The following is a 25417-nucleotide window of genomic DNA, read 5'->3' as shown; positions in this document are numbered from 1 at the left end:
GAACAAAAACTATGATTTCATTCATATGTGGAATATAAAACAAAAAGTAACAAACAAACAAAGAAAAATAAACTCATAGATACAGACAACAAAATGGTGATAACCAGGGCCAGGGAGAGGGCAAAGTGGGTAAAGGGGTCAAATATATAGAGAAAGTAGGCTTTTCATGGGAGCACACAATAGCGTATACAGATGTTGAATTAAAATGTACACCTGAAAATTATATAATGTTATTAATCAATGTTATCCCAATAAGCTTAATTAAAAAGCATAATATTTTCTCTGAAATCTCAAAATCAAATGCTATAGGTATCTAGTTCTAAAGACTCCATAACACATGGCCTTCACCACATTCTCTCCATATATCCATACAGTGAATATTTAATTAAGCAGATAAAAACAGTCTTATAAAGATGGACACCTTTTAAACAAGTGATTTTGTTTCTAGAGACTTTTATTTTGCTGCAGCATTTAGCAGCATCACTATAGAAAACGCTTCAATATAAAATTCTTTGCTGATTTCCAATCAAAATGGCAGAGTAGGTAAACACTATGCTCACCTCCTCTCAGGACCAAATCAGCTACAACTACACTACAGAAGAGCCATCACTGAGAATCGCCTGAAGTCTAGGTGAACTGAAGCTCTACAACTGAGGACATGCAGAAGAAGCCACCAGAGACTGGCAGGAGGGGCGGAGATGCAGAATGGGCTGGTCCCAAACCCACACGTAATCAGTATAAATCAGGAGGAATATCTTGGCTGCAGAGGTTTCCCTTCTGAGGAGTGAGGTCTCTCAGCCCCACACCAGGCTCCCCACCCAGGGTTCCAGTGCTGGGGAGAGAAGTCCCCATAGCTTCCAGCTGTGAAAACCAGCAGAGATTGTGGCTGAGTGAGACAGAGGGACTGCATTTTCTTGTGCTCCTCTTAAAGGGCTGGTGCATAGACTTACTTGCTGATGGACTCAGGACTCATTTGCTCTGAGCTCCAGCGGTGGGGCAGCAGTTCAAAAGGCAACAGAGACATAAGGGGGTGGGGGGAAACTGAGTTGTCTGGCTTCAGAGTACGGGCTGGAGGGGCAGCTTTCTCCCAGATGGAGGAGCTGGTGGAAATCATTGTTTCTTTGTTGAGCCCTCCCTCCTCCCTGTGTGCAGACGCAGGCAGCTGCCATATCTGAGTCTCCATCAAACTGGCTATCACCTTTCATCTGTCCTACCCTAGTGATTCCCTGAGACCTCACCCCACCCAACTGTTGGGCACATCCAAGCTGCTTCCAGTGGCTTTTCTGTACAAACTATCTGTCTTCGCTTGTGTTGCAGACTTTCCTAAAATCTCTCAAAGCTCGACAAAATTCAGAAGCAGCATCTGGCTTTGGCATGTCCTGTACCTCTGTCTGAGCAGCCCTAAGCCCGACACTTGTGACAGATGGCCTTGGTTCATGGCTTGGTCTCTCAAGGAACCTCCAAGCACAGTGCAGGCAGCGGCCATCAGCAAATTGCTTTGTGGCTCATACCAGGTGGCCCCAGGCAGGGCACAGGGGCAGGATACAGATTGGGGCTAAACTTGGACTGCAGCGGGTCCCCTCCCAGGGATGGCACCCCTGGTGACCAGCTTCAGACCAAGCCAGAACATCACCTGGCCCCCTCCAAAAACAACACACCCAAAGGGCAGACTGGGCAGGCACCAGAGCCTCGCTAAAGCGAACCCTGCTCTGTAGGGTCAGCCCCTGCACAACAGCTCCTCCACTGTAGTCATAGCCAGTCCTCACAACCAATCAGCTTGAGGGTCAATCCCGCCTACTGACATGCAAACAGCAGCCAAGTCTCAACTACAACAAAAGGGCACATACAACCCACACAAGGGTCACACATAGAGCACCTGATGCTGGTGACTACAGAGAATGCACCTACTACATAAGGCCACTTTACTAAGACTGGGAGGTATAGAGGCCCTACCTAAAACACAGAAACAACACAGGGAGGCAGCCAAAATGGGGAGAATAAAAATGTCCCAACGGAAAGAACAGAACAAATCTCCAGAAAAAGAAGTAAACAAATTAGAGACAAGAAATTTACCAGACACAGAATTCCAAACACTGGAGATATATACACACACACACACACACACACACACACACACACACACATACACATGTACATATATACATTCATGTGTATGTATATATATATATATATATATATAATTTTGCAATTGACATGATTTAAATTATTATATAGATCAATATATGAACACATAAATCAATATTTTGAATATCATTCCTGGATACAAATATGAATAGTTATGGGAACACAGAGGAGGTTATGTCTGACCCTAAGGACAAGGGTAGAAAAAGTCAGGGAGAAATGTGCTATCTGGACTGATTCTTGTGCAGAAACAATGAGAAGGATATTCAGGAAGAAAGAAAAGGCAGGAGTGCATGAAACAGCATGGCATGTGCAGGAGTCTTGAGAAGGCTGTGTGGGTGGACAGATCAGACTTGGCCAGTTTGTACATCAAGAAGAGGCTGAATTCTATCCTGCACCTAACAAGAGAGCGTTTGAGAGTTGAAAAGTAAAAATGGCATCAGATTTGCACTTTAGAAAATTAACTGTGGCAGCAGAGGGGAGGGTAAAAGTTTTTTCAAAGAGATAATTTAAAAATCACATTTGTATTTTTGGGTAACTATGGAAACAGTATATCTGGGTCAGAGGGGAAAGCAAAAAGAGACAAAGATCCATTGGGAGAATCACATTAGAAAAAATGGATTCATATACTTAATAAACATTTAGCGAGCATCTATATGTGCCAGACACTGAGGACACATAAGTGAAAAGCAGAGATAAGACCCCTGGTTCTCATGGACATCATACTATGTTATAGTGGGGAAATGGCTTGCATTGATATAACACTTGCTGTGTGCCAGTCTTTTTAAGCAATTTATACCTATTAAATCATTTAAGATTATTTTATTTTTTTTTTAGCTGAGCCATCCTGCTACCTGTTGGCAGCTCAGCGGCTGCTCAGCCTATTAAATCATTTAAGATAAACCTCAGTATGGTTCTAGTGGGATCAATAGCCATGAAGTTAGTGAAGAAATCAGATTCAACAGAAATTCAGAAAGCAGGTAAAACTGACTGGATTTATTAACTGGTGAACATGCATGGTGAAACAAAAAGGCTCCTGAGGTTTAGGTAGCAAGAATACATTTTTGTTAAATGGTTATTAACAACGTCTTAAATGGGTAAGTGTAGCCTACCTTTCTTAATTCTACAGCGATGATGTGCATTTAATTTTGGGCAATTTCTGTGTAAAATAAAGTAAAGAAGGAGAAGAATTATGGGAACACAAAATGGTTCTTTTCTGTCTCCTGGATTTCTTAAGTCTACTGACCAGTTTTACCACTTTATTTTTAATTTCTGAAGTGGCTCTCTTGAGCTATGCTTGAAAACACTGTTTTCAGTGTTCTCAGCTCATGCCTTTAACAGCCATATAAGTGGAATTCAGGTAGCAGGTGGGGCATTACCAAGATGAAATGATTAAAACTTCTGCACGGAGAAAACCAGCAAAGAAATGGAAAGCAGGCACTTCTGCTCTTTAGGCCTGGTAGAATGCAGTCAGAGCTCTCTTGAAACAAAAAGAGGAAAACTGTGTCCTGGCTTCCTTCATCAAAGGGTGCTATTTTCCAAGCTTGGTTCAAAATCAACACAAAAAATAAAAAAGCACTTCTAAATTGAAAACCAACCATAGTTAAATAATTATTTTCCTTTAATCTTTTCCTTTAATTTCTTAGTCCCAAAAATACTAACTACCCTTTGCAAAGAGTGAATCTTAGTTAAATGGTACTGAGCCATAACTGAATGATTTATTCTGGAATCTTCTACCATAACAATGTAAGAATTCTAAATGTAAACCATCTGAAGGTGTACTGTTTTCTTAACCTGATTGTCATGACTTCAGTGAAAAATTGCTTATTTACAGCTATTTGGCAACCAATATTTTTTATTATTAGGGGCAGAAACAGATTAATCAATTAATGATCTTAGTAAATTTACACTAACTGTTCTAAAAAAGAATGTTAAGGAAAATTGTTTTTCTCATTTACATTTGCTTTTGCTCCTAGGAAATGTACATTATGAAATTAATTTACATTTGTGAAGCAAGAACAAAAATATCTGTATTTGTGTTGCTCACTTATTCATCACTTTATCACTGCTAAATTTCAATAACTTTTACTTCTCCTTATTTGCAATCAGGATTAAGTGTGACATCTGTTCCTTTGATCTCACTGGGATATTACAGAAAGACACGTCTTTAATGCTTATCAGGTAGAAAGTTTGTTACATCTATATATTATCCATATATTATCCAATCATATATTATCCAATCATTATTTTTTTATAAAAACATTAGAGGTACAAGGTTTTAAAAAGAAGACAGTTTTCCTGTAATATCACAGGAAAATAAGATTTTACCTTTTTATTACAGAAAATTAAGAAGTACCTGTTTACTACAAATCATTCACATAAGCAACATTCAGCTTTTAAGGAACATGATAGGAGTAATATACTCGTACATATCCACAGCATTTATTTTCCAATGACCTAAATGGAGAATTTCAAAATATATGCTCTTCTTGTTATATAAATTTACTAATTTTCCTAAATGTACATTTGTTTAATTGCTTTTATCTTTACAACACTAACTGAAACATCTGTCAGCTGAGGAGACTACAGCATTCTATACGCTAAATATATTTAGGTGATTCCAAGACCTGAACAAACATAATATTTTATAAGTGTCTTCAGCCTGCTGTGGTTTTGTGTTTTAGACTTGAAATCAACACTATCCTTTGCAGATGTTTTGGAGTGCTATATTTTGATAGTAGCAGGTTACAATATTTAACCATCAAACCTACGAAATTTATACTTCCCGTCATTGAAAAGGAGAACTCGAACTTGCAAACCAAGCTCAAGAGATACAGCATTTGGTATATCAACTATTTGACCATAGGGAAAGTTCAGTATTATTAGTTTATTGAAAATCTTAGTTTAGCTACTTACTAACAGTGAAAGAACTTTGGAAGCATTATTGGCCTTTACACTCGGCATTACAGAAGTATTCATCATTTTCCAACTGTATCCCTGTAGATCTCTCACCAAAAACAAATAGTCAACAGTCAAACTTGACACACAGCTGCTGTGAGAAAGACTAGAGAAAGGAAGGAAAAAAGAAATAAAAGGAGTTAAGGGGAAGAAACAAGGGAAACAAGCAAGAAAAATAAAGTAAAAAAAAAAAAAGAAAAGAAAAAAGAAAGAGAGGAAGAAAAGCTCTGGAAACTCTCATAAGAGGGGCCTCGAGAGCAGCAGTGGCTCCCTGCACAGTCACTACTGTGACAGGAACTGTGCTGCATGAACGATCCCATTTCCATGAATTATCTTACTTAATCTTCAAAAGAACCTTATGAGCTAGGTACTATTGTCCCACTTTACAAATGGAACCAAGGCTAAAAATGGTTCAGTCACTTGGCTCAGGGTCACATCGCCAATTATTGCAAGCGGCAGAGCCAATATTTGCTGCAGTTCTAACTCCAAAGGCTGTGCTCCTAGCTACGATGGAAGGGGAGATAAGCAGGGTCAAGAGGCTGGCCTTCCTGTACACACATTTCAAAGAAGTAAGACATCTCATAATTAATATGTTCAAATTGGCCTCTTCATTTCCTCCCTTCAACCTTTCCCATGTTCCTCTAGTCTTTTCCATCTCAAAGAATGGCACCCTCGCTCTCCGCTGGCCGAGAAACCGAGACTATGCTTAAATTCTCCCTTTTCCTTAGCCCATAACCCAACCCACCAATAAATCCTGCAGATGGAGGTCCAGAATTACACAAGCCTGTCCTCTTCTTTCCCGATCACTTCTCTCCTTGCTGCCTCCTCTTGATTCTCTACGGCTGCAAGAGTCGTCCTCTCAAAACGTAAATGGGAACATATGACTCCCTTGTGTTAAAATGATTTGGGTGGTTTCCCTTTTCCTTAGAACAAAGTCTAAATCGCTGTCATGGGTTTATAAGGCTCTGCGCCAGTTGGCTCCAGTCTGGCTCTCCAGCATCTTCTTGTGCTGCTCTTCGTTTTGTTCATTGAGCCATAGCCATGTTGGTGCTTTTCTGGTCACTCAACACTCAAAGCTCAGTGCCTTCGCACATGCTTTTGCCTTTGCCTGGAACATAACTTCCTTCCTTCTCCCTATCACGGCTTCATCAATATCTAAAAGTCACCTTCCCGACAGCTGCATCTCTATCTTGGATTTAATGATAACCTCCACAATACTTTCAACAGTGTGTAAATGTGTCCGTGGTTGACTGTTTCATCATCTGTACCTATCGGAACCTCAAGTTTAAAAATCATGACTATTACGTTCATCATTCTTATCACAGATCCCAATAAATACTGGAAACATAGTGGGTACTCTGAAAATGCTACTAAGTTATATAATATATACCACAAATAAATATTTGATTTGAGATTATGGTATTTTAATGAGCTATGAAAGATTTGCTTAGTTTTTAAAAGGTGACTATCATTTGTTTTGAGTGTAAATAATCATGCTAGATCTCTAGAACTATGACTAATAAGGATACATAGTCACTGAAAGATTTAACAATTTTAGAAACATTTTCTCTAAAATAAAGCCAATAAAAATAGTATACCTGTACAATATATACTTTTGAAATGAACCTAAAGAATAATAACTAATAACATTTAGTTTGTACTTTTCTATTTAAAAGGTGTAACTTCTTTCATGGACACTTACAGAGTCGTGCTTTTAAAGGTAGAGATCTGGCATAGAAAAAGGCCTTGATGACTTGAACAGTTCTGAACTGCTCAATGGAAAAAGAAAGACTTACAAACACTTAGCCATAGTAGCCAACACCCTTTCCCAGGATCTACTAGATCTTGTGCTCTCTTACAGATTAAAAATATTTGTATCAGTGCCTGACATTACTTCACTGTCTTATTATAACTCCCTAAGGCATTAGTATCTTTCCTCTGGTTCTCATGTCACTAGCAATTAATTTTATTGCTTGCTTTTTTCTCTAAGCTGAATATGTCTGTATAATCTTTTAATGCTTGTACTCAGACCTCATTTTCCGACTTAACTGTACTTATTTTTATTTTTCTAGCCCTTGCTTTACATTCAAGCTAATTATCAATCATGCCTTTGCCTAAAACCCTGAAGTTACTGGTCACCTTCAAGCACAAACTTGTGCTCATTCTAACTATAGAATGAAGAGCTTCCAATTTTTTCATGTCTGAATGTTCAATTGTCAACTATGGAATAAAAATCTGAAAGCTTCGACCTTAACTGACACTTCATTTACAGAAATGACTTCGCAGCTTCTTCTACTGTGCCAAGATGTTATTTATATCTTTCAATAGCATATGAGTTAAGGATCTTGGTAGAGGGGAAACTGAGCACCATAAGGCATAATCAAAGACAGCAGCACCAAATATCTGGCTGTGGACCAGATACGCTATTATGGCTAAGATAGTAATCATGTCTGACACCCCAGTTTCAGTACCAAAACCAGGAGACAGAACTCTCTCTGACTGCATGCCCATGTCATATGACAGTTCAAATGAGGAAGCAGCAAACCAAATTCTTCCTACTCAGGGTATCCAGCCAGATGATCACATATCCTAATTCTTTCTTATGCCCCCAAATAAATATCTTGGGTCTGATGCTGAGACCTTGAGACTGAAAACAAACAAACAAGAAACTAATAAAGATTTACATAATGACTTTTTAAGAGGGCTGAGGATAGTTTATGTTAATATAGCTTTCTACTTCTCTACTTAATACAATGTCTCATATCACATGAGGCAAAACATGGGTGACTAAAAATAAACTTAAGGTAGTGATGCTGACTTAAAAATTTCAGTGACTTACAGAAAATGTCTATTTCTCTTTAATTTTTAAATTGTATGATTGTTTATGTAATACACTGACAACTTTTTTCTCCTGAAAAGAATTCTTTAAGAGTAAAGTGAGCTTCGGATTTGTGGTTACTGTGAATCTCTTCAATCTTAAGTTTCTTTCACTGAAAGTTTCAAAGGAATTTTCACAGCAGTTGATTTCATGTGTTTATAAATGTGAAAGCTTTACTAAAAACCTTTCTTGGTGCCACAGGGATTGAAATTAATGCTAGGATAAGAGACTGTTCTAAAGGAATGCAAAGGGTACACTGGGAATTATTTAAAGGAGTTTTTCTTATAATACTATTTAATTGATCTTTATATTAAAAAAAGAGCTTCTTTTCCCCATTTATCTATTCACTCATTTTGATATTTGTTAAATATTTACCACGTGTTCAACCCTGGGTAGGCACTATGGTACAAAGATCAATGACACCTTTTTTGATGTTAAGGAGTTCCTTCTCTACTGATGGAGGTTTTCACATTAGCAAATAATCAGAATAACATTCTTGGCTGTAAATAAAGGTAAGGATAGAAGCACAAAGAAGGGTGTTACTAACTTGGTCCTCATGTTGAGAGTAACTTTGGAGAGGAAATGACATTTGAGCCTGGTACTGAAGGGTGATTAACAATCATTAGGGTTGAGGGTGTGGCATACCTGGAATAGTTATGTGAGACTGGTTTTCACATCATAATAAAGAGCTGGAGGAGTTCCTCGTAGAAAAAAACTAAAAGTGGACAGGAGTATATTTTCATGTTAGAATATGAGTACTTGACAGGAAAATTACAGAGAGTTAAATGCTGAGAGCAAGTTAGAAAAAATACTATGCTGTGAAAGGGGATAAGGGAATACACGATCTTTTCTTCCCACAAAATTCTGGAGTACTGATCTGGAATTAGAATTCAAAGAGGTAATTATCAAAGGAGAACATATTTTCCAGATTTATTATTATTATTATATGATCATGAGTTACCCTCATGAAGACATATAGGGTGAAAAAACAAAACAAAAAGAAATGGAAGGTGGTGTAGCTAAATCCGTAGGTAATTGCTACATATACTCATATTCCCAAGATCCTTAGATGAAGTCACAGATAATGGGAGCACATTTCCTAACTTCAGAGTTTGACCTTATAGATTGTAACTATGAATTTGCTTATGTTGACTGGCCCCAGAATACCTGGATGGATGGTCTATTTTCATAGTCTTCACTAATATTCTAATAAATATATTTCATTATTACTAAGTGATCATTTTAAGATTATATGAAGAAAGACTTTATAAATATGAATTTTAAGAGCTGCAAAATATTTCATTATGTTGATGCCATTACTAAAAGCTTTTTCTATTTTTATTGGGTATTTAATTTCTAGATTTCTTTTACATGGCAATATAGATGTGCCTGTAAGTTTTTGCTTGTGTTGAGCCTGTCTCAAGTGGAATATTATAACCTCCATGACTCCAACTACATATTCACAGATACTCCTTCAAAAGCATTTTCTGTACATCTTCACAGACAGTATTCAACTGTACCTATTATCATCATAATCCCTGTATTGTGATTTTAAAAAACCTTTCTTTTGATAATTTAATTGATAAAATAGACATAAAATGATACCTTCAGAACGATTTGTGTTTATTTGAACTTTAAAAATAATAAATATTTGTCTATATATAATTAAAAAAAACCCCTACATATTGTATGATACCAGGAGAGAATATTATACATTTTAGGGACACAGTGACCTTTAAAGTGTTCTAAAGCAAAAATTTACACTCCAGAGGACACAGAACTTTTTCTCTGTCAGTCCTACCCTGACTTCATTCTCGTCTAGTAAACTTTCCTAAAGAACCCAGAGAAGTTTGAATCCCCCCCCACACCCCTCCAGCCTATCCTCAATAAGTGTTGAAGTTATTTTTTGAGAAAAGAATCTGAGATTCAAATTGGCCTCTAGCTGTCTGGTTATGCAACTTGATGAAGGTCAGTTACCTGTTTCTGTGACTCAGTTTTCTCATCTGCCAAACAGGAATAATAATGTTTTGTTTTTGTTTGTCTGTTTGTTTTTACCAAGCTCTCAGGGATGTTATAAAGTCAAAATTGAATAAATAATAAAAAATCATATATAAGGTTTAAGACCTAATGGAAAGAACCCTAAGATACAAGGGTGTGTGTGTGTGTGTGTGTGTGTGTGTGTGTGTGTGTGTGTGTGTATGTGTGTGTATACATCTACTATAATAACCAACATTTATCAAGTCTAAACACAGAACTCCCTGAGGTGAAAATCCTGACATTATCTATTCTTCAAATAGTGTACTCTTTAATCCCATCATTTGGTCATTGCCCCAAAGCCCTCCAAAAATAAAAAGTAATAACTCTGCTGTAGCACCATCCCATTCGCAGTGGGTGATCCTAGTCCATTACTACATCATAACAGAAGAATTCTGTGGCTAGCCAGGTTCTTATAATTAAATCTTAAGCAAAAGGTTTTTAGTTTTCTGTTCTTCTCAATCTCTTCTCCCATGACTCTCGGCATTAAAAGTAATATTTTACTTTTAAGGTTACTCAAGGGTTATATTTACCCCAGTAATTTTTTTGTATAGTCACCATCCTAAAATCAACCTTGCTGACTTGAAGAGGTGAATTTAGTGGATTGGAAGGAAAATTGAGAGTAGAGAGTTCTTAATTTTATGCCATGGTGCCTTGACCTGCTTCCCAGATATGAAATACTGGAGCATTTAATATATTTCTTGGGCTGGTTTATGATAAGCTTACTATCATGGCATAAAGTAGATGATAATAAGTCACTATAGCTGAGTTCAGTAGCCAAACCCACTTGGTCCAAAAAGTCTGTCATCACCTAGATGGGAAGAGTAAGGACCCTTGAGAGACCTCTGTTACTTTCTGGATGGATGAATGCATTTGGAGAAGTCACCTGACTTCTCTGAGACCTAGATCCCTCTAACTGAAAAATGAGAATACTTTTCATAAAATTTACCCAGTTGCCATAATTCCCGAGACCCACACATCTTTGTGAAATGTCAAAAGATATCATCAGTGTATCTTTATAAACATGTATTCTATTGCATTAAATTTACATTGTTAAATTTGAAGATTTTGAAAATAAATGCTTGTATTGTAGTTTATAAAATAGATCTTTCCTAGAGTATATTTTTCCTGTATTACTGGAAGATGTATACAGTTGGGTAACAAAAAAATTAAAAATTCTTATTTAATTTTGTTCAATTAATATTGTTTTTATAGAAAGGAAGGATTGCTTGATTGATTGATTTTATTGACAGTCTTCTGGGAGGAGAGAAAAATCTATTAGACAAATTCTAAAAGCTGTAACACTAATCTTTATTTTTCTTTTACCACAAATACTGCAAATATTTTTTACTTCTGTTTGGCAAAATACCTCACACTTCCCAGAAAAATTCACTCTAGCTACTTTGTAGGTTTAAATAGTATTGCATTTTTCATTCAAATGTTAGAATATTTTATAAGACAATGCAGAAATCCTTAAAAAAATGTATCAGATTAAAATAACTTCGAAATACATATGCAGCTTCTAATCTTTTAATCTTGCAGGTCCCTCTGTTTATTCTGTGAAATGGAAGTTTTCTTACATCAGGGCAATTAAGATAAATTCTGTTCCACAGTTTGCCAGACTCTTTCTGAGCCCCATAAATAGTACCATGTCAGTAAGGAGGAGAAGCGTAAAGAACAACAGCTCTGGAGTTTTCTCTCTCACATGAAAACTCTAGCTCTGAAAAAGCTCCTGAAGTGATTTAGTTCTTATTTCCATAAACACAATCTTTAGAGACTTAGCTACATTTTCAGCAAATCCAAAAATAAACCCAGTCTCTATGGCTAGTCATTGCCAACTTAATATTTTGAACTATGATACTGCATAATGTTTCCGAAAGTTTGAATACAGATACAAATTTTAAAGTAACTGCTACCATTCCACCCAGCTAAGGGGGAAAAAAAATTACACAGAAAAATAAAGTGTATGTGTGTGTGTGTGTGTGTGTGTGTGTGGGTGTGGGGGTGTGTGTGGTGCCAAAAAATGTATCCATATTTTAAGAAAGGAAAACTCTATTCAAATTGTAATAATATATACCGATAACAAAAGATGAATACAAGTTACATTTGATTTCTGCAATTACAAGAGGTGCTCAAAGTGGTTACTGTCAGCGTCCAGACACTTCTGATTACAGCGAACTACTTGAGCAACGTTGACCAAAGTGTCCAATTGTATACATTTTTTTTGCATATATATATATAAATTATTTTAGAGTCTCACTGTAAAGTTTACTGACTATAGAATTTCCTATTTGAGCAGCAAGATTCCACAAGCAGATTATTTTTTTATAAGTTGGTTACCTTCTTAGAACTTGGTTTCATACTAAAATTTATTTATCAGTATATAGAATACTGAACTATTATTTGGTTACTATAAAAATGAGGGCATTAAGTTTATTAAATATCTGACTTATAGTAGAAATGAAATAATTCAACCCAAGTTAACACTTTTTTGCTTCTCTGGCATACACCCAGCAAATGTCATTTTTCAGAGCTATGATCATGCTATGTCCAATGATATTTTAAACAAATGCTATTAATCTTCCTAAAATATGAAGGGTAAGCATGCAATTTTTTTGAGATAGATGACATAACAGCATGCCATTTTAAAAGCATCATAAAGAACCAGATGACTCAATCTGAACGATTTTTTTTTCTCCCTCTCTTCTCTCTCACACAAGTAGCCTCACTTCTTGTGTCCTAGTCACACACACACATTGTTCCTGAGGTTCTTTTGCTTCTCTGAAGAGCATGTGAGAATAAAAACACCTTTATGATCAACCCAGAAGTAGCTGGTTTTATCTCCTAGTCTACAGGGTTAGGAAAAGAGCTGAGAAGAGTGTGAGTGGCACTCAGAGCTTTGAGGGAGTGATGACAATAATATTGCTAAAGAGATGTAGATTACAGGTCATATCCTACTTTCTGCAGTATTCTTCAGACTTTACCCAGGAAAATTTTAGCTAGACTAAGTCACAAAATGCCCCTAAATAAGAAAATCATTAGACCTACTGAGATTGGTGAGATTAAAACATACATTCATTTACCACTGATTTCTTGGTGACTGCAACACATTATCCACCAGCATTAGTCCACACAGTACCCTTGTGCAAATTAGAAAAAGGCACCTTGTTCTAATTTGCACATGAGTAGACACACCCAGATGGGGACATGGCTTGCAAGTGGAGCTGAGCTGAAATCCAACATCCTCTTGTGATCTCAAGCAGGAACATAATCTGAACAACAGGACATGGGAATCCTAATTATACAGATCTCTCCCTCTTCAGTGCTTTACAAATCATAAGACAAAATCACATAACTAGAACACGTATCTACATATAATCATTGCAGGGTAGTTTTGTGTCAGATCGAGAATGTAAGATTTCCTATAGCAGATAGCAGATTTACTCAGTATAAAATCAGGTGAGCATAAAATGATACTTGATACAGATTCCTTGTAATACAGTTGTCAAAGAGCAACCAATAAAAGCCACTCTCCTTGTTTATACTAACAGGAGAGTGGAATACTCACCACCATCTTCAACTGTAAAATGGAACATATCACTTGTGGCATTTGCCCCTTCTCTTAAAACATAGCATATTTTCATGTCATCAATGTCAGCTAGAAAATAACCAAAGAACAAGGTGATTAATGACTAGGGCAAAATTGGTGACTTATGAATAAAGCCTATTGGCTGTTACTTTTCTGTAACCATCTTCTTCTCCTAAGGGAAACAGTGGTATCTTATTTCCCATATCTCTAAGCCCCCTGATTTCAGCTGTCTCATGGAAATCTGATCCCTCACACAGATAAACAGACTGTAAGAATTAGGTTATAATAATAGCAAGGTGTCGCCCTCCCAGTGGCATTTGCATGTTCATGCACCAAAGGAGTGACTGCCTAAATATGGAATGTCAGGCTCCATGACAGGTGGAAAGAGAGATATTTTAAGGCACGGCAGATTTCCTGGCACTACTGCAATCACACCCTTTGCTTCCCTGTAGGACTGGCCTTAGAAGAAAGAGGCTCCCAGCCCTCTCTCAAGCTAACTTGCTTACCTCTTGTGGTTTAGCAGGCTGTTTTTAAACAGCAGTCCAAATTTTGCAAGACAAAATTCAGAGATTTTTTTTTTAAATCCTAGATTGAAATAACTATTATGACCCAATGTCAGAGAGAACAGACTAGAAAATATCTAATAAAAACTGAAACCTTTATTCATAGGGAAAAGTCATTCTGCCTCAGAAATGCCTCAGAAAAAAAAAGCTCTTTTGGTTGCTTCCTACTCCAGCTATCAAATTCATTGGCATAGCTTGTTTTTAATATTGACTAACATACCATTTTAAAAATGTATTCATCCATTTTACCAGTTCCTTTCCTTAATGATGCCACACAAACGACATAATAAAACAAATACTCTGTTCTGTGATACTCAAAATAGACTGTCATTTGATCTGGGCCAATCAGTAAGAATTTATTTCCAAGGCTACATAAAATCAAGATCAGAGCTGAAAATTATTTCAACAATGGTATATAATATTTGTCTCGTGTGTGTTCTATGGATTTTCCATCTCCTAAGAGCTCTACTAAGTTTATGCTAGGAGATTAAAGCCCTTATATATAAGAAAATTTTATAAAAGAATAGTCCCAAGTGATACAAGGTATTGGAATAAAAAATTACTCCATTAATTTGTATAGCTCCACTTTGTAGATGTGAAACATACACTTTACCTTGGCTCATATAGTTTTGAAAGGTAACTTGCTTAAAATCAGACATCTGAGGAGGGGAAATCTGATAATAGTCAATAGTACCTTCTTGCTAATAGATACTTGGAGGTGAAACAAGCTCAAAATGTTTTGTTCTCCCTGTCATGTCATTTCTAACTCATATATTATAATTTCCCCAATTCTGCTTTGTGTTATTTTTAACTTTTTGCATGGCTACCTTTCCTAGAAGATTGAAAACTTCTGGGAGTTTTTTTTTTTTTCATCTTAACTTTCCACAGTCCTTTGCTCAGGGTCTAATATTCATTAAAGGCTCAAAATGTTTCTTAAGTTAAAAATGAAAGAGCCCAGAGGTCTAGAGGACCACACTCGCATCTCTACCTTTCTATGTATGAAGTTTCTGAAGGATAATCAGTGAAGCCCCCTGCTCAGCTCTTTACCTGTTTAATCTTATAACTTAACTATTGCAACCTTTATCAGTAAGGAATGAAGTGAACTGACCACACATCCTTAGCATAAGGACAACGTTTTCTGGTCACATGGGAAAGACCCTTTTCCAACATTCCCATTCCTTAATTTTATAAGAAAATCCAAAAGCTCTATTATGAGAAAAGAAAAAAACTTATTTAGTACACTCAATCTCTGTATCAATATTTTCTTTAAAAAGAAACCTATAGTACTTAAGAGATAGTTTTGTTGAAATAAATCACTACCTCAAAACTGAATTTTAATAAAAAATGGGTAGAGGACCTGAATAGACATGTCCAGATATACAGATTGCCAATAGACTTATGAAAAGATGCTCATTATCACTAATTGTCAGAAAAATGCACATTAAAGCCACAATGAAATATCACCTCAAACCTGTCAGAATGGCCATAATTAGTAAATCAACAAACAAGTTGGTGAGGGTCTGGAGAAGAAGGATCCCTCGTGCATTACCGGTGAGATTGCAAACTGTTGCAGGCACTGTTGAAACCAGGTTCCCCAAAACATTAAAAATAGAACTACCAAAGATCCAGCAATTCCACTTCTGGGTATTTATCTGAAGAAATCCAAAACACTAACAATTTGAAAAGATATCAGCATCTCTATGTTCACTGCAGCACTATTTCCAATAGCCAAGATATGGAAATCGCCAAATGCCCATCAATAGACGACTGGATAAAGGACAGATGGTACATATATACAATGGAATATTACTCAGCCATGAAAAACAAACCAAACAACTGAAATCCTACCATTTGTGACATGGATAGACCTAGAGGGTATTACGCTACGTGAAAGAAATCAGCAGAGAAAGACAAATTCGTATGATTTCATTTATATGTGGAATCTTAAAAACAAAATAAATCAGCAAACAAAACAGAAACAGACCCTTAGATACAGAGAACAAACTGATGGTTGCCAGATGGGAGGGGATTTGGGGGTCTGGATGAAAAGGTGAAGGGATTAAGAAATACAAATTGTAGTTACAGATAGTCATGGGGATGTAAAGTATAGCATAGGGTGTAGAGTCAATAATATTGTAATAGCTACCTATGATGCCAGGTGGGCACTAAACTTATTGAGGGATCACTTTGTAAATTATAGAAATGTCTAACCACTATGCTGTTCACCTGAATCTAATATAAAATAATATTGAATGTCAACTGTAATTGAAAAAAAAAAGAAAAAATAGAAAACCAAAATGGAAAATGAAAAATAAAAAATCCGTATTGGATAAAAAAAAACCAAAAAACCAAAAACTGAATTTTAAGAACTTTGTTTTTAAGTAAAGAAAAACATGAATGCAGTTATATGCCATTCAGGTGTTAAATTTTCCCTCCAAGTTAGGGCATGCAATATTGATTAGTTGGAACAAACCCTTTTCATTTTCTTCATAACTCTGTTAATAATTCATGGTTCAAAAGGGGACTTTTTAAAATCTCTAGTAAGTAAAGACTTTGATCATAATACTGTTATTCTACAGGTACTTCTAAAAATAACATAAACATATTTATATTTATATATAAACACACTTCTTAAGGCACAGACGTATTCGGAAGATAAAAATCTCATAGCTAAAATATCATCTTCTTTAAATAAACATCTAACAATTAACTAGATTTTCTTCTAAATGTTAAACATGCATCAAATATATTTCAGTATATTTACACAATCATTCCATGGGTTTTTAAAAAAAATTCTAAGCTCATTAACATGGCTGGAACCACACTCTAGTTCAAACACTTTGGGGAAATTTCTGAAAGTGATTTATGAATTATTGCCCATAAGAAAAAAAAATCCAGGTACTTAAGACAAGTGATTTAGACCTAGGGTGGAGGGAGCAGGGGTCCCTTGGCAGAGAGGCAAAGTTTGAAATAACTAAATAATTTCCCTAATTTGTCTAATTCTGCCTTGTTAATTTTTCCTAATAATAAAATTTAATGTTTTAGAAATGAATTAATTTTTTTCTCCTATGGATCATGAAGTCAATTAATTTGGGAATAACTTTCTCTGGCCACGTGTGTTAAATTAACTTAATTCAGTTTATTAAAAATCCATCAAAATATAGCTTAGCATATCCCTTTATAATAAAACAAAAACAGAAGAAAAGAAAAAAAAAGACAGTGTAGTTCTCACTCTAGAAACTACTTTCATTTCCCCTACTGGAAGAGCAGCTATGGTAGCTTTCTCCACTTTTACTCATTTATCTAATCTCCATAAATAACTGCTGTGAACCAAACTCCAGTCCCAACTTGTTTAAATGAGTACTGTGTGGCTAAATACCAGCAGTTTTCCTAGTCAATATTTTGGTTCTTATTGAAATGTGATAATTTATTTTTTAAAAGAAATCTTTAAAATTTATCTTCACTTTTTATAATAACCTTACAATTACTCTTCATTTACAAATGACCATCAAAAGTAATCATGGTTAAGTCCAAGTCAGTGAGAAGATAGGGCAACAACCTGTAACGAAACAGCATAATTTCAACAGCATAAATTCAATATTTAAGAAATAATATTCTAATATTTCAAGCTGTTGGACTTGGTCCATAGGATTTAAATTAAATCATTTGCCTATCTTCATCCAAAAATTCCTTTAAAAAAGATTTCTAAAGTCAGATTTCCTTTTCTGGTCAGAGGAGTGATTTGAAGTAACATTTTCTATACTCTACTATATTCCTCTCATCTTCTTCACTTTCCATGAAAGTAAACCAATCTAAGATTGCATGGCATGTCTATCCTCAGAAAGCCTTCCTACAAAAGTCTCCTGCTGGTCTGGCATGACACTTGGCACTCTGAGGTTTTCCTGTCCCTGCAGGCCCTGGAATATATTCAGGCTTTCAGCCAAGAATCAGGAGGTTGGAGTGTGGGGCTATTTGCCAGCATCTAAAACAGAGAAGCAGTCACTATAACAATCCACTTTGCGACATCCATGTTTATTAAAGCATTGGTTATCTAAGAGCACAACACTGTTGCAGGAAAAGAACACTCCCACTGGGATGCTCTGGGGTTAACCTCCATCTCTACCCACAGAGCCCACATAGGATGGATCCGGTTCCCTTCTGACACGGTGAGATTTTCATGAAAGCAACCCGAAGCCCTTTGTAATGAAAGTCGCACGTTTTAGAGAACAGAGCCCTAACTCCCAAGCCAGCATATTGAATGGACTTCTCCCTTCAGTCACTGAGTAACTCTGCATAGGTCACCTGTCCTTCCTGTCTCAGATTGTTTGCACAAAGAAAATTCAGGTTAGAAAAATATGTTAGCCTCAAGAATGCACATGAATTCAGTTGTCACCAGTGTTTGTTATTGTGTTTGAAACAGGGCAGAGAGGAGGTTTAAAATGAGAGAACAATTTCCTCTTTACACTATTAATCTTGTTAACATATCATCAGGTTCTTAACAATGAAGTGGATGCATATATTGGTGACATACTGTCTTCGTATATATTATGGCTTCTTATGCTCTCTTATTTTGTGTGTTATCATAGTAACACGCCTTGTACATATAATTTTTATAAATCTAAAGAGGTGTTTTGTTTATCTCCTATGTCTTTGGACAGATGTTTTTCTGTTGTGAAATACAAAAATTATAAAATCTACAAAGTATAAACACATCTTTTGTTTTAGTTACAAAGTTTCTAACAATTACAATAGCACTAGAACAATGCTCTTCCGAATTAATCAAAGTAATATAAATTTGAAGGCTCTATTTGAATGATATGTGATAATAACAATCTGAATACATAGAATTTAGACAGCATCTCTCTCGCTATGGTGCTAAAATGCTTCAGAAACTATCTGCAACATACAAAACAGGCTGCTCAGAGGGTAGGTGTGGCAAGTGGAGTTGGACTGGAAAGTCTGCTTCAATTTTAATTCACCAAAGTCTGGCTCCTTCTTTGGTAGCAAACCTTGCTGCTACCAAAACACATCGAAACACCCTCTAATGAAGGTCACTGCCATGGGACACATGGCAAGAAGGGAGCTGTTCTCCCAGGAAAGAGAGTCCCTGAATTCTCCCCTTCCTTGTATTTATTTCCCTTTCCGTACCTTCTCTGGAATCCTAATTTGACATTCTACTTAATGAAGTTTTCAGTGACAGCCATGTCCTCAGGAAATAAGACCTGGCATGCCCTTTGGTTATAAGGAAAGAAAAATGAATCATACCTTGTGTAAACTGAGTGACACTGTGGTTGCCTTTGCCCAGGTTGAGGAGATATCCATGTTGAGGAGTCTCTGTAACAATAAACCTAAGAGAAAAATGTAAGCTGTCTCTGTCCTCCACTTTCAATATTTTGCTTGTGATCATGAATCCCAAGTGGCCCGTGGACAGAGTACGAAGTGTAGAGGCCCCTTTGTTCACTGCAATTTGGGGGACACTGTTGTCAACAGCTAACACCTGGATCTTCATCACTTGGGGTCTTCTTGTTTCAAATACAGTATCAGGAAAAACATAGAACTCTGTATGGGAACCATCAGTCACCGTAAAGGAGAAGCTGTCTTCACTTGACTCCGTGCCATCATGCCTGTAGCTAATTAAGTTTTCATTCAAATCTTGCTTGGTAAAAACCATGGCAGGTCTGGTATTGTTAAATAGGAGCTGCCCGTGAATAGGCATGTGCGTGACAGTGAATTTAAGGAGTTTGTCAGGAGTATCTCTGTCTTCAACAGTGAGTTCAAAGGGAGTGATCAGCTTGTTTTCACCTTCGCTGACCACCAGGTTATGGATGGTGACCACTGGCTTTTTGTTGTCCACATCACTAATGGAGATACGGAACGTCCGGAAGACAGGGTTACGTCCATCAGTGACTTGAAACTCAAAACTGTCCATCTTCACCTCATCATCAGCTGTGTGGATGTAGTAGATTTTGTTACCAGCCAGTTGGAGCTGAGTGAAGGATGTGATGGACAATCCAGGTTGATCTGTGCATTCTAAGAGACCTCTCATGGGAGCGCGGGTGATGGTAAAAACTAAGTTTTCATCAGGACTGTTCAAGTCACTAGTGCTTAGTAGGTCTGTTGTGAGGGTGACTTTACCACCTTCTTTCAGGGACACTCCCTTACTTATAACATCAGGGAAGACAATGTCAATGCTGCCGACAGATACATAAAAGTAGCGATCTATGAGGGCATTTACTCCATCAGTCACATCAAATTTAATTAGGTCCCGAATGCCCTCTTGCCCAAAATGGACATACTGAATTAAGTTTCTGTCTACTTCATCCTGGGTAAAATTCATGCCCAGTGTGATATTTTCAAAGGCACCTGTAGGTTTTCTTCTCTGTAGTAAGCCATGTCCTGGCCCATAACGAACAATATAAACCAAGGATTTGTCTTCAGAATCTAAGTCAGTTGCCATTAATATTTTGTTGTGTATAATTTTGGTTTCCCCAATTTCTATTTCTAGTCCATTATTAATGGCCATTCTAGGGGTCTCATCATCGACAGGGATAACCATAATGAGAACCATCTTTTCCACAGAGTGCTTACCATCTGTTAGTTTAATCATAAAACTATCTTCCTGAGTCTCAGAGTCATCATGCTCATAAATAATGCTGGAACCCTCTATGATCTGGTCCAAAGTGAAGCTTTCGACCAAAACTGTGCCATTGATCAGCTGGTTCATGACGTGACCATGAGTAGGAAAGCGGGTAAGGGTGAAAGTTAGATCATCCGGGGGAATGTCAGCATCAGCGGCATTGAGAATGGGCGTATCAATCACCAGACTCATGCCTTCCATCACCATAAATTCCCTCATAAATATTTCTGGCTGTTCATCATTGGTGGGGATGATTACAATGGGGAAAAAATGTCTCTCTGAAAAGTTAATGCCATCCGAACAACGAAATATAAATCTGTCTTCCACAGGTTCCACCCCTTTATGGACACTCTGGACATAGTTAATATGACCCTGCCTGAGATCTTTCAGGGTGAAGGCGCTTATGGCAATTCCTGCTCTTGATTTTTCAGAGCCTGGTGCTGGAGAAATGTTTTCCACATAACCTGAGATAGGCTGAATAACTATAGTGCACAAGATGTCGTCATTTAAGGAATCAATATCTTCAGCACTTATATGCATTGAAGTTATGACACTTTTATCACCTTCTATTACTACAAACTGTTCACCTACAGAAATTTCTGGGGCCTGGCTGTCAACAGGAAGGATGGTCACCCACACAGTAACTCCTTTAATGGAATTGCCACCTATTCTCCATTCTTGAGACATATCTGACAGGCTCAGGTTAAAAGAGTCCTCTTTGGGCAAGAGGCCTATCTCACCACTAGTGTGGGCATACACGACAGAGCCCTCCAGGATGTCCCTTTGGGTAAACTGCTCTGCAGGAACTCCATTGACCAGGATTTCTCCATATAAGGGGGGATCTTCCAAGAGGAAAGTCAACATCAAATCATCAGTGTCCTCATCAGTTCCCTTGATAACATTGGCAGTGATTTCTGTAGCCCCATTTTCTAAAACGTCTAGATAGGACCCCAGAGTGCCTGCAGGGAGGCTCAGCATGGGCACCTCGTCATCCACTGGCCGGACATTCACTCTGAGAGTGATGGGCACCACATGGTGTCTGTCGCTGACCTCCAAGGAGCAGCTATCAGTCAAGAACTCATCCCCGTTATGTTCATAGGAAATCCGACCCTGTTTAATGTCCTCCAAGTGGAATATCCCACCTACTTGCAGGATCTGTCCAGACACCCTCATGTGACCATGTTTGGGTGCCTGTGTTAGAGTAAATGAGATGTGGGCTACATCAGTGTCTACATCACTCACACGCAACTCAGACTCACTCAGGATGTGGTATCCCTTCTCCTGAACAGTGAAGCCAGTGTTGAGGATCTCAGGTGGCTGGTTGTCCTCTGGCTGCAAGTAAAGGGTGAAGGTGCCTGGAGCTGCATTTCCAGCTCGGTCCTCCACCTGGAATTGGAACTGGGCCACTCGGGCAGCCACTCCCAGTTCTTGATCTGGGGGTCTGTAAGCAATTTTATGGTGGTTGATCTGGGCTTGGGTAAAACGGGCCACCACGACGGAAGGGTTGTCGGTCAGGACCAAGGTGCCCAGTGGGGTTGGCGAGTGGTTTTCATCCGTGTCCATTGGAGGCTGAGTCACTGTGTAACGCAGTTCTCGGTCATCCGTGTCCAGGTCAGTGTAGCGCAGCCACTTCTTCCTCAGTGGTGTGAGCTGGGATTCCTGCACCACCATCCGAAGGGGACAGCCACTGCCCAACTCTGGAGGGAGGCGATCCACAGGATGGATGCGGATGACAAACCTCTGCAGCCCTGACTGATTAGGGGGGTCATGGTTATCCTGGACTCGAAATGTGAATTGGTCCATCACTGGCCCAGGACTGTGGGGCCCCGAGTGCTGATAGAACAGCCTCCCCTCCGTTATGTCCTCCTGCCGCCACTCTGTCACCATTTTCTCATAGAATGTTCCCTGTTTCTTCCAAGGGCTCCTGATAAGCTCCTCCACCTCATGGGGAGGATGCGCTTGGCGGAGAAGCAGATGCCCTGTAGTTGAGGGAGACTCCAGCACAAAAAGCAGCAGCGAGTCATCGGAGTCCATGTCAGTTGCACTTAGAGAGAAGGGTAGGATGGGCACTGTTTCTCCCTCTGCCAGCGTCAGCCCTGTGTTGGCATTGAGGACTGGCGGCTGGTCATCCACAGGCACTAAGGTGATCGGGAACAGGAACTGCACCTGGTGCCTGTGTCCTCCATCCACCATTCGAAGCACCAGGTTGTCACTCAGTGAGCCATCTCTGTCATCATGATGGTAGATCACCTGGCCGGCTGCTAGTTCAGCTACCGTAAAGGTCTTAGGGGCAGATTTGTCACTGGAGGCACCCAGGACAAGGTGGCCATGCCGAAGCCCAGCCACCACCTCCAGCTGCACTGCCTCTAGGTCATCCTCATCGCTGATGACCAAGTTTTGTGGTCCACTGCCTGCAGGGCCTGTGAGGGGCCGAGACTGGCCCTCATAGAGAATGAGACCAGTGTTCCGGGTGACCACCGGAGCCAGGGTGTTCATGGGCTTCACCACCACCATAAAGGCAAAAGGATCTGAGGCTGCTCCTTCTGGGTCCACTACCTCCAGCTCCAGTTCAAAGAGACGCTCGTGGTCAGAGTCCTCAGAGGGTGGCTGGTAAGCGATCTTCAGCAGGCGCAGATCTCTCTGCGTAAAGGAGGAGAGGGGCAGGCTGCGATCATCAGTGCTCACTAGATAGCCCTGGCCAGGCTGGAACGGAGAGGTGAGGTTGAAGATCAACAGGTCAGGCGGCGACTCAGCATCCTCCGCTGCCAACATGTCTGGAGTCAGGGCGGTCAGTACAAACTGGTCCACCTCCATCATCATCATGGCCACAAAACTGGGCTTGGGCGCGGTGTTCTCGACCCCTCCTCGGATTCTCACCAGTACCTGGAAGTGCTCGTGCTTCAAAGCAGGGCTGCCCACAGGAGACCCACGGGAGCGCAGCTCCACCACCATCGGCACCCAGTCCCTGTTTGGTGAGCGACTGGGGGCTGTGTGGCGGTAGCGCACGCCTAGCTCCTGGAAAGCTTTGCAGTCCATCAGGAGAGGCTCCTGGGCGCCCCCCTCGCTGGCTGGGCCTGGGACCTGCGGGTAGTGGAGGAGTTCCCCATAGCGAGGCAGCGCACCCAAACCAGACAGGATGCCTACGCGACACTCCTCGGTCTCGGGCTGGTAGGCGAACTCCAGGCTCCGAGCATCCAGGGCATTGCTGGTTCCCAGCAGCTCCTCCACGACCAGGGGCAAGTTCCGAGTCACAACTTCCAGCTGAGTGAAGACTACCTCCACCTCCAGCACCAAGGGTAGCACTGCCGCCCCTCCCTGCGCGTCGTAGCGCAGCTGCAGCGGGACGCGATCTCGCGACGGGCTGCGCGCGCCCAGGTGAGAGTAGCTCACCTCTCCAGGGCCAAAGTCGCACGGGAAGCGCTTGGGACTCAGGCGGCCGGGTCGCTGGGCCAGCGCGTCGTTGTCTAGCACCGTCACCGCGCAGCGGTCCCCCGGTTGCACCTGCAGCACCAGGTCGTGCAGCGGATCCAGCCAGACTTCACGGCCAAAAGGCACCCGGAGCCCACGGTTCGCAATCACTATAGCGTCCTCGGCCGGGACCCCTGCAACCCCCGCGAGATCCGGGGACAGCAATGCTCGGCCCGGGGCATCGGACTGTGTCGAAACGCGGCTTACCAGTGACAGGAGAAGCAGCAGCACCACCAGCCGGGCCGACGGCGGAGGCATCGGCTGAAAACCGACGCGGCTGGCTACCTGGCGCGCGCGGGAGGCGATCCCAAGGTCCCTGGCTGCGTGCATGGTCCAGGTGTAAGGGCTTGGACAGGTCAGCCTGAGAGTGCGCAGTCAGTCTCCGGACAGGGAACAAGAGACCCCCTCGGAGAAGTGCCAGGAACTCCGCGCGCTGCCTGCAGGGTTCTGCTGTATCCGAGGCTGGGTCAAAAGGATGGGAAAACTTTGTGGTGCGGTCCGGACCGGAGCCGCAGCGGAGGAGGACAAGCCCTCACGGCCGGTCGGGCTCTGTGGCTCGCTGCTCAGTCGCGCGGAGCAATCAGTTGCTCCTCTCCTTCCCAAGTCCCGGGACCCTGAGCTTTGAGGGAAATCCCTCCCCTTGTACCCCAGTCCTTCCAGGAGACCAATCGTAGGTCCAGGGAGAGGCCTGGAGCCGAGGGTTGGATAGTGATTTCTGCCAATCAGCTCCTAGGGGCGGAGGCGGGGAAAGCGCGGGTGAGGGGAGGAGATAGAAGCCGCAACAAGTTGTCTTGGAAGCGAGGGGAAGGGCGGCCTGGAATTGCCCACCCTTGCTCGCGCTCCACGGGAGGCTGCTAGGGCTGCCGCCGCGCTCTGCGAGGCTAGCTGCTGGGCTAGGTTCACCCCCTCAGCTGCCTTCCCTTCCAGGATTACCCATTTTTAAAAAGCGCCCGTCGCTCAAATTCAGTGGCATCCCGCGCAGGGGTTCTCACCGAAACTTGCAAACAGAGAGGAAAGTTATATGCAATGACGCTTGAGTTTGAATCGAAACCCAGAGCAGTTTGCAGTTTGGGGAGAAACGGGGGCATATTTGCAAACGAAGGACAGCTGAAATTCAAATTCTAGAGCACATTGAGCCCTCCCTTCCA

The 25417-nt window shown here is 40.2% G+C and overlaps 1 protein-coding gene across 1 annotated transcript in view; it reads right to left on the bottom strand.

The window, feature by feature from the left end:
• The window catches only part of FREM2 (FRAS1 related extracellular matrix 2), a 196196-nt gene extending 171270 nt beyond the window's left edge, over window positions 1-24926 (bottom strand). The window contains exons 1-2 of the mRNA XM_019658718.1: window positions 19430-24926; window positions 13581-13670 (exon numbers count right to left, since the gene is read on the bottom strand). Coding sequence (XP_019514263.1) covers window positions 13581-13670; window positions 19430-24599 — 5260 coding nt within the window. The 5' untranslated portion in view covers window positions 24600-24926. The remainder of the gene's footprint in view (window positions 1-13580; window positions 13671-19429) is intronic.
• Between the last annotated feature and the right edge of the window lie 491 nt (window positions 24927-25417).

The sequence above is a fragment of the Hipposideros armiger genome, unplaced genomic scaffold (genome assembly GCF_001890085.2).
Source record: "Hipposideros armiger isolate ML-2016 unplaced genomic scaffold, ASM189008v1 scaffold_287, whole genome shotgun sequence".
In the NCBI taxonomy this organism is placed as follows: Eukaryota; Metazoa; Chordata; class Mammalia; order Chiroptera; family Hipposideridae; genus Hipposideros; species Hipposideros armiger.
Note: the sequence above shows the minus strand (reverse complement) of the source record. Positions and strands in the feature narration are given on the sequence as shown.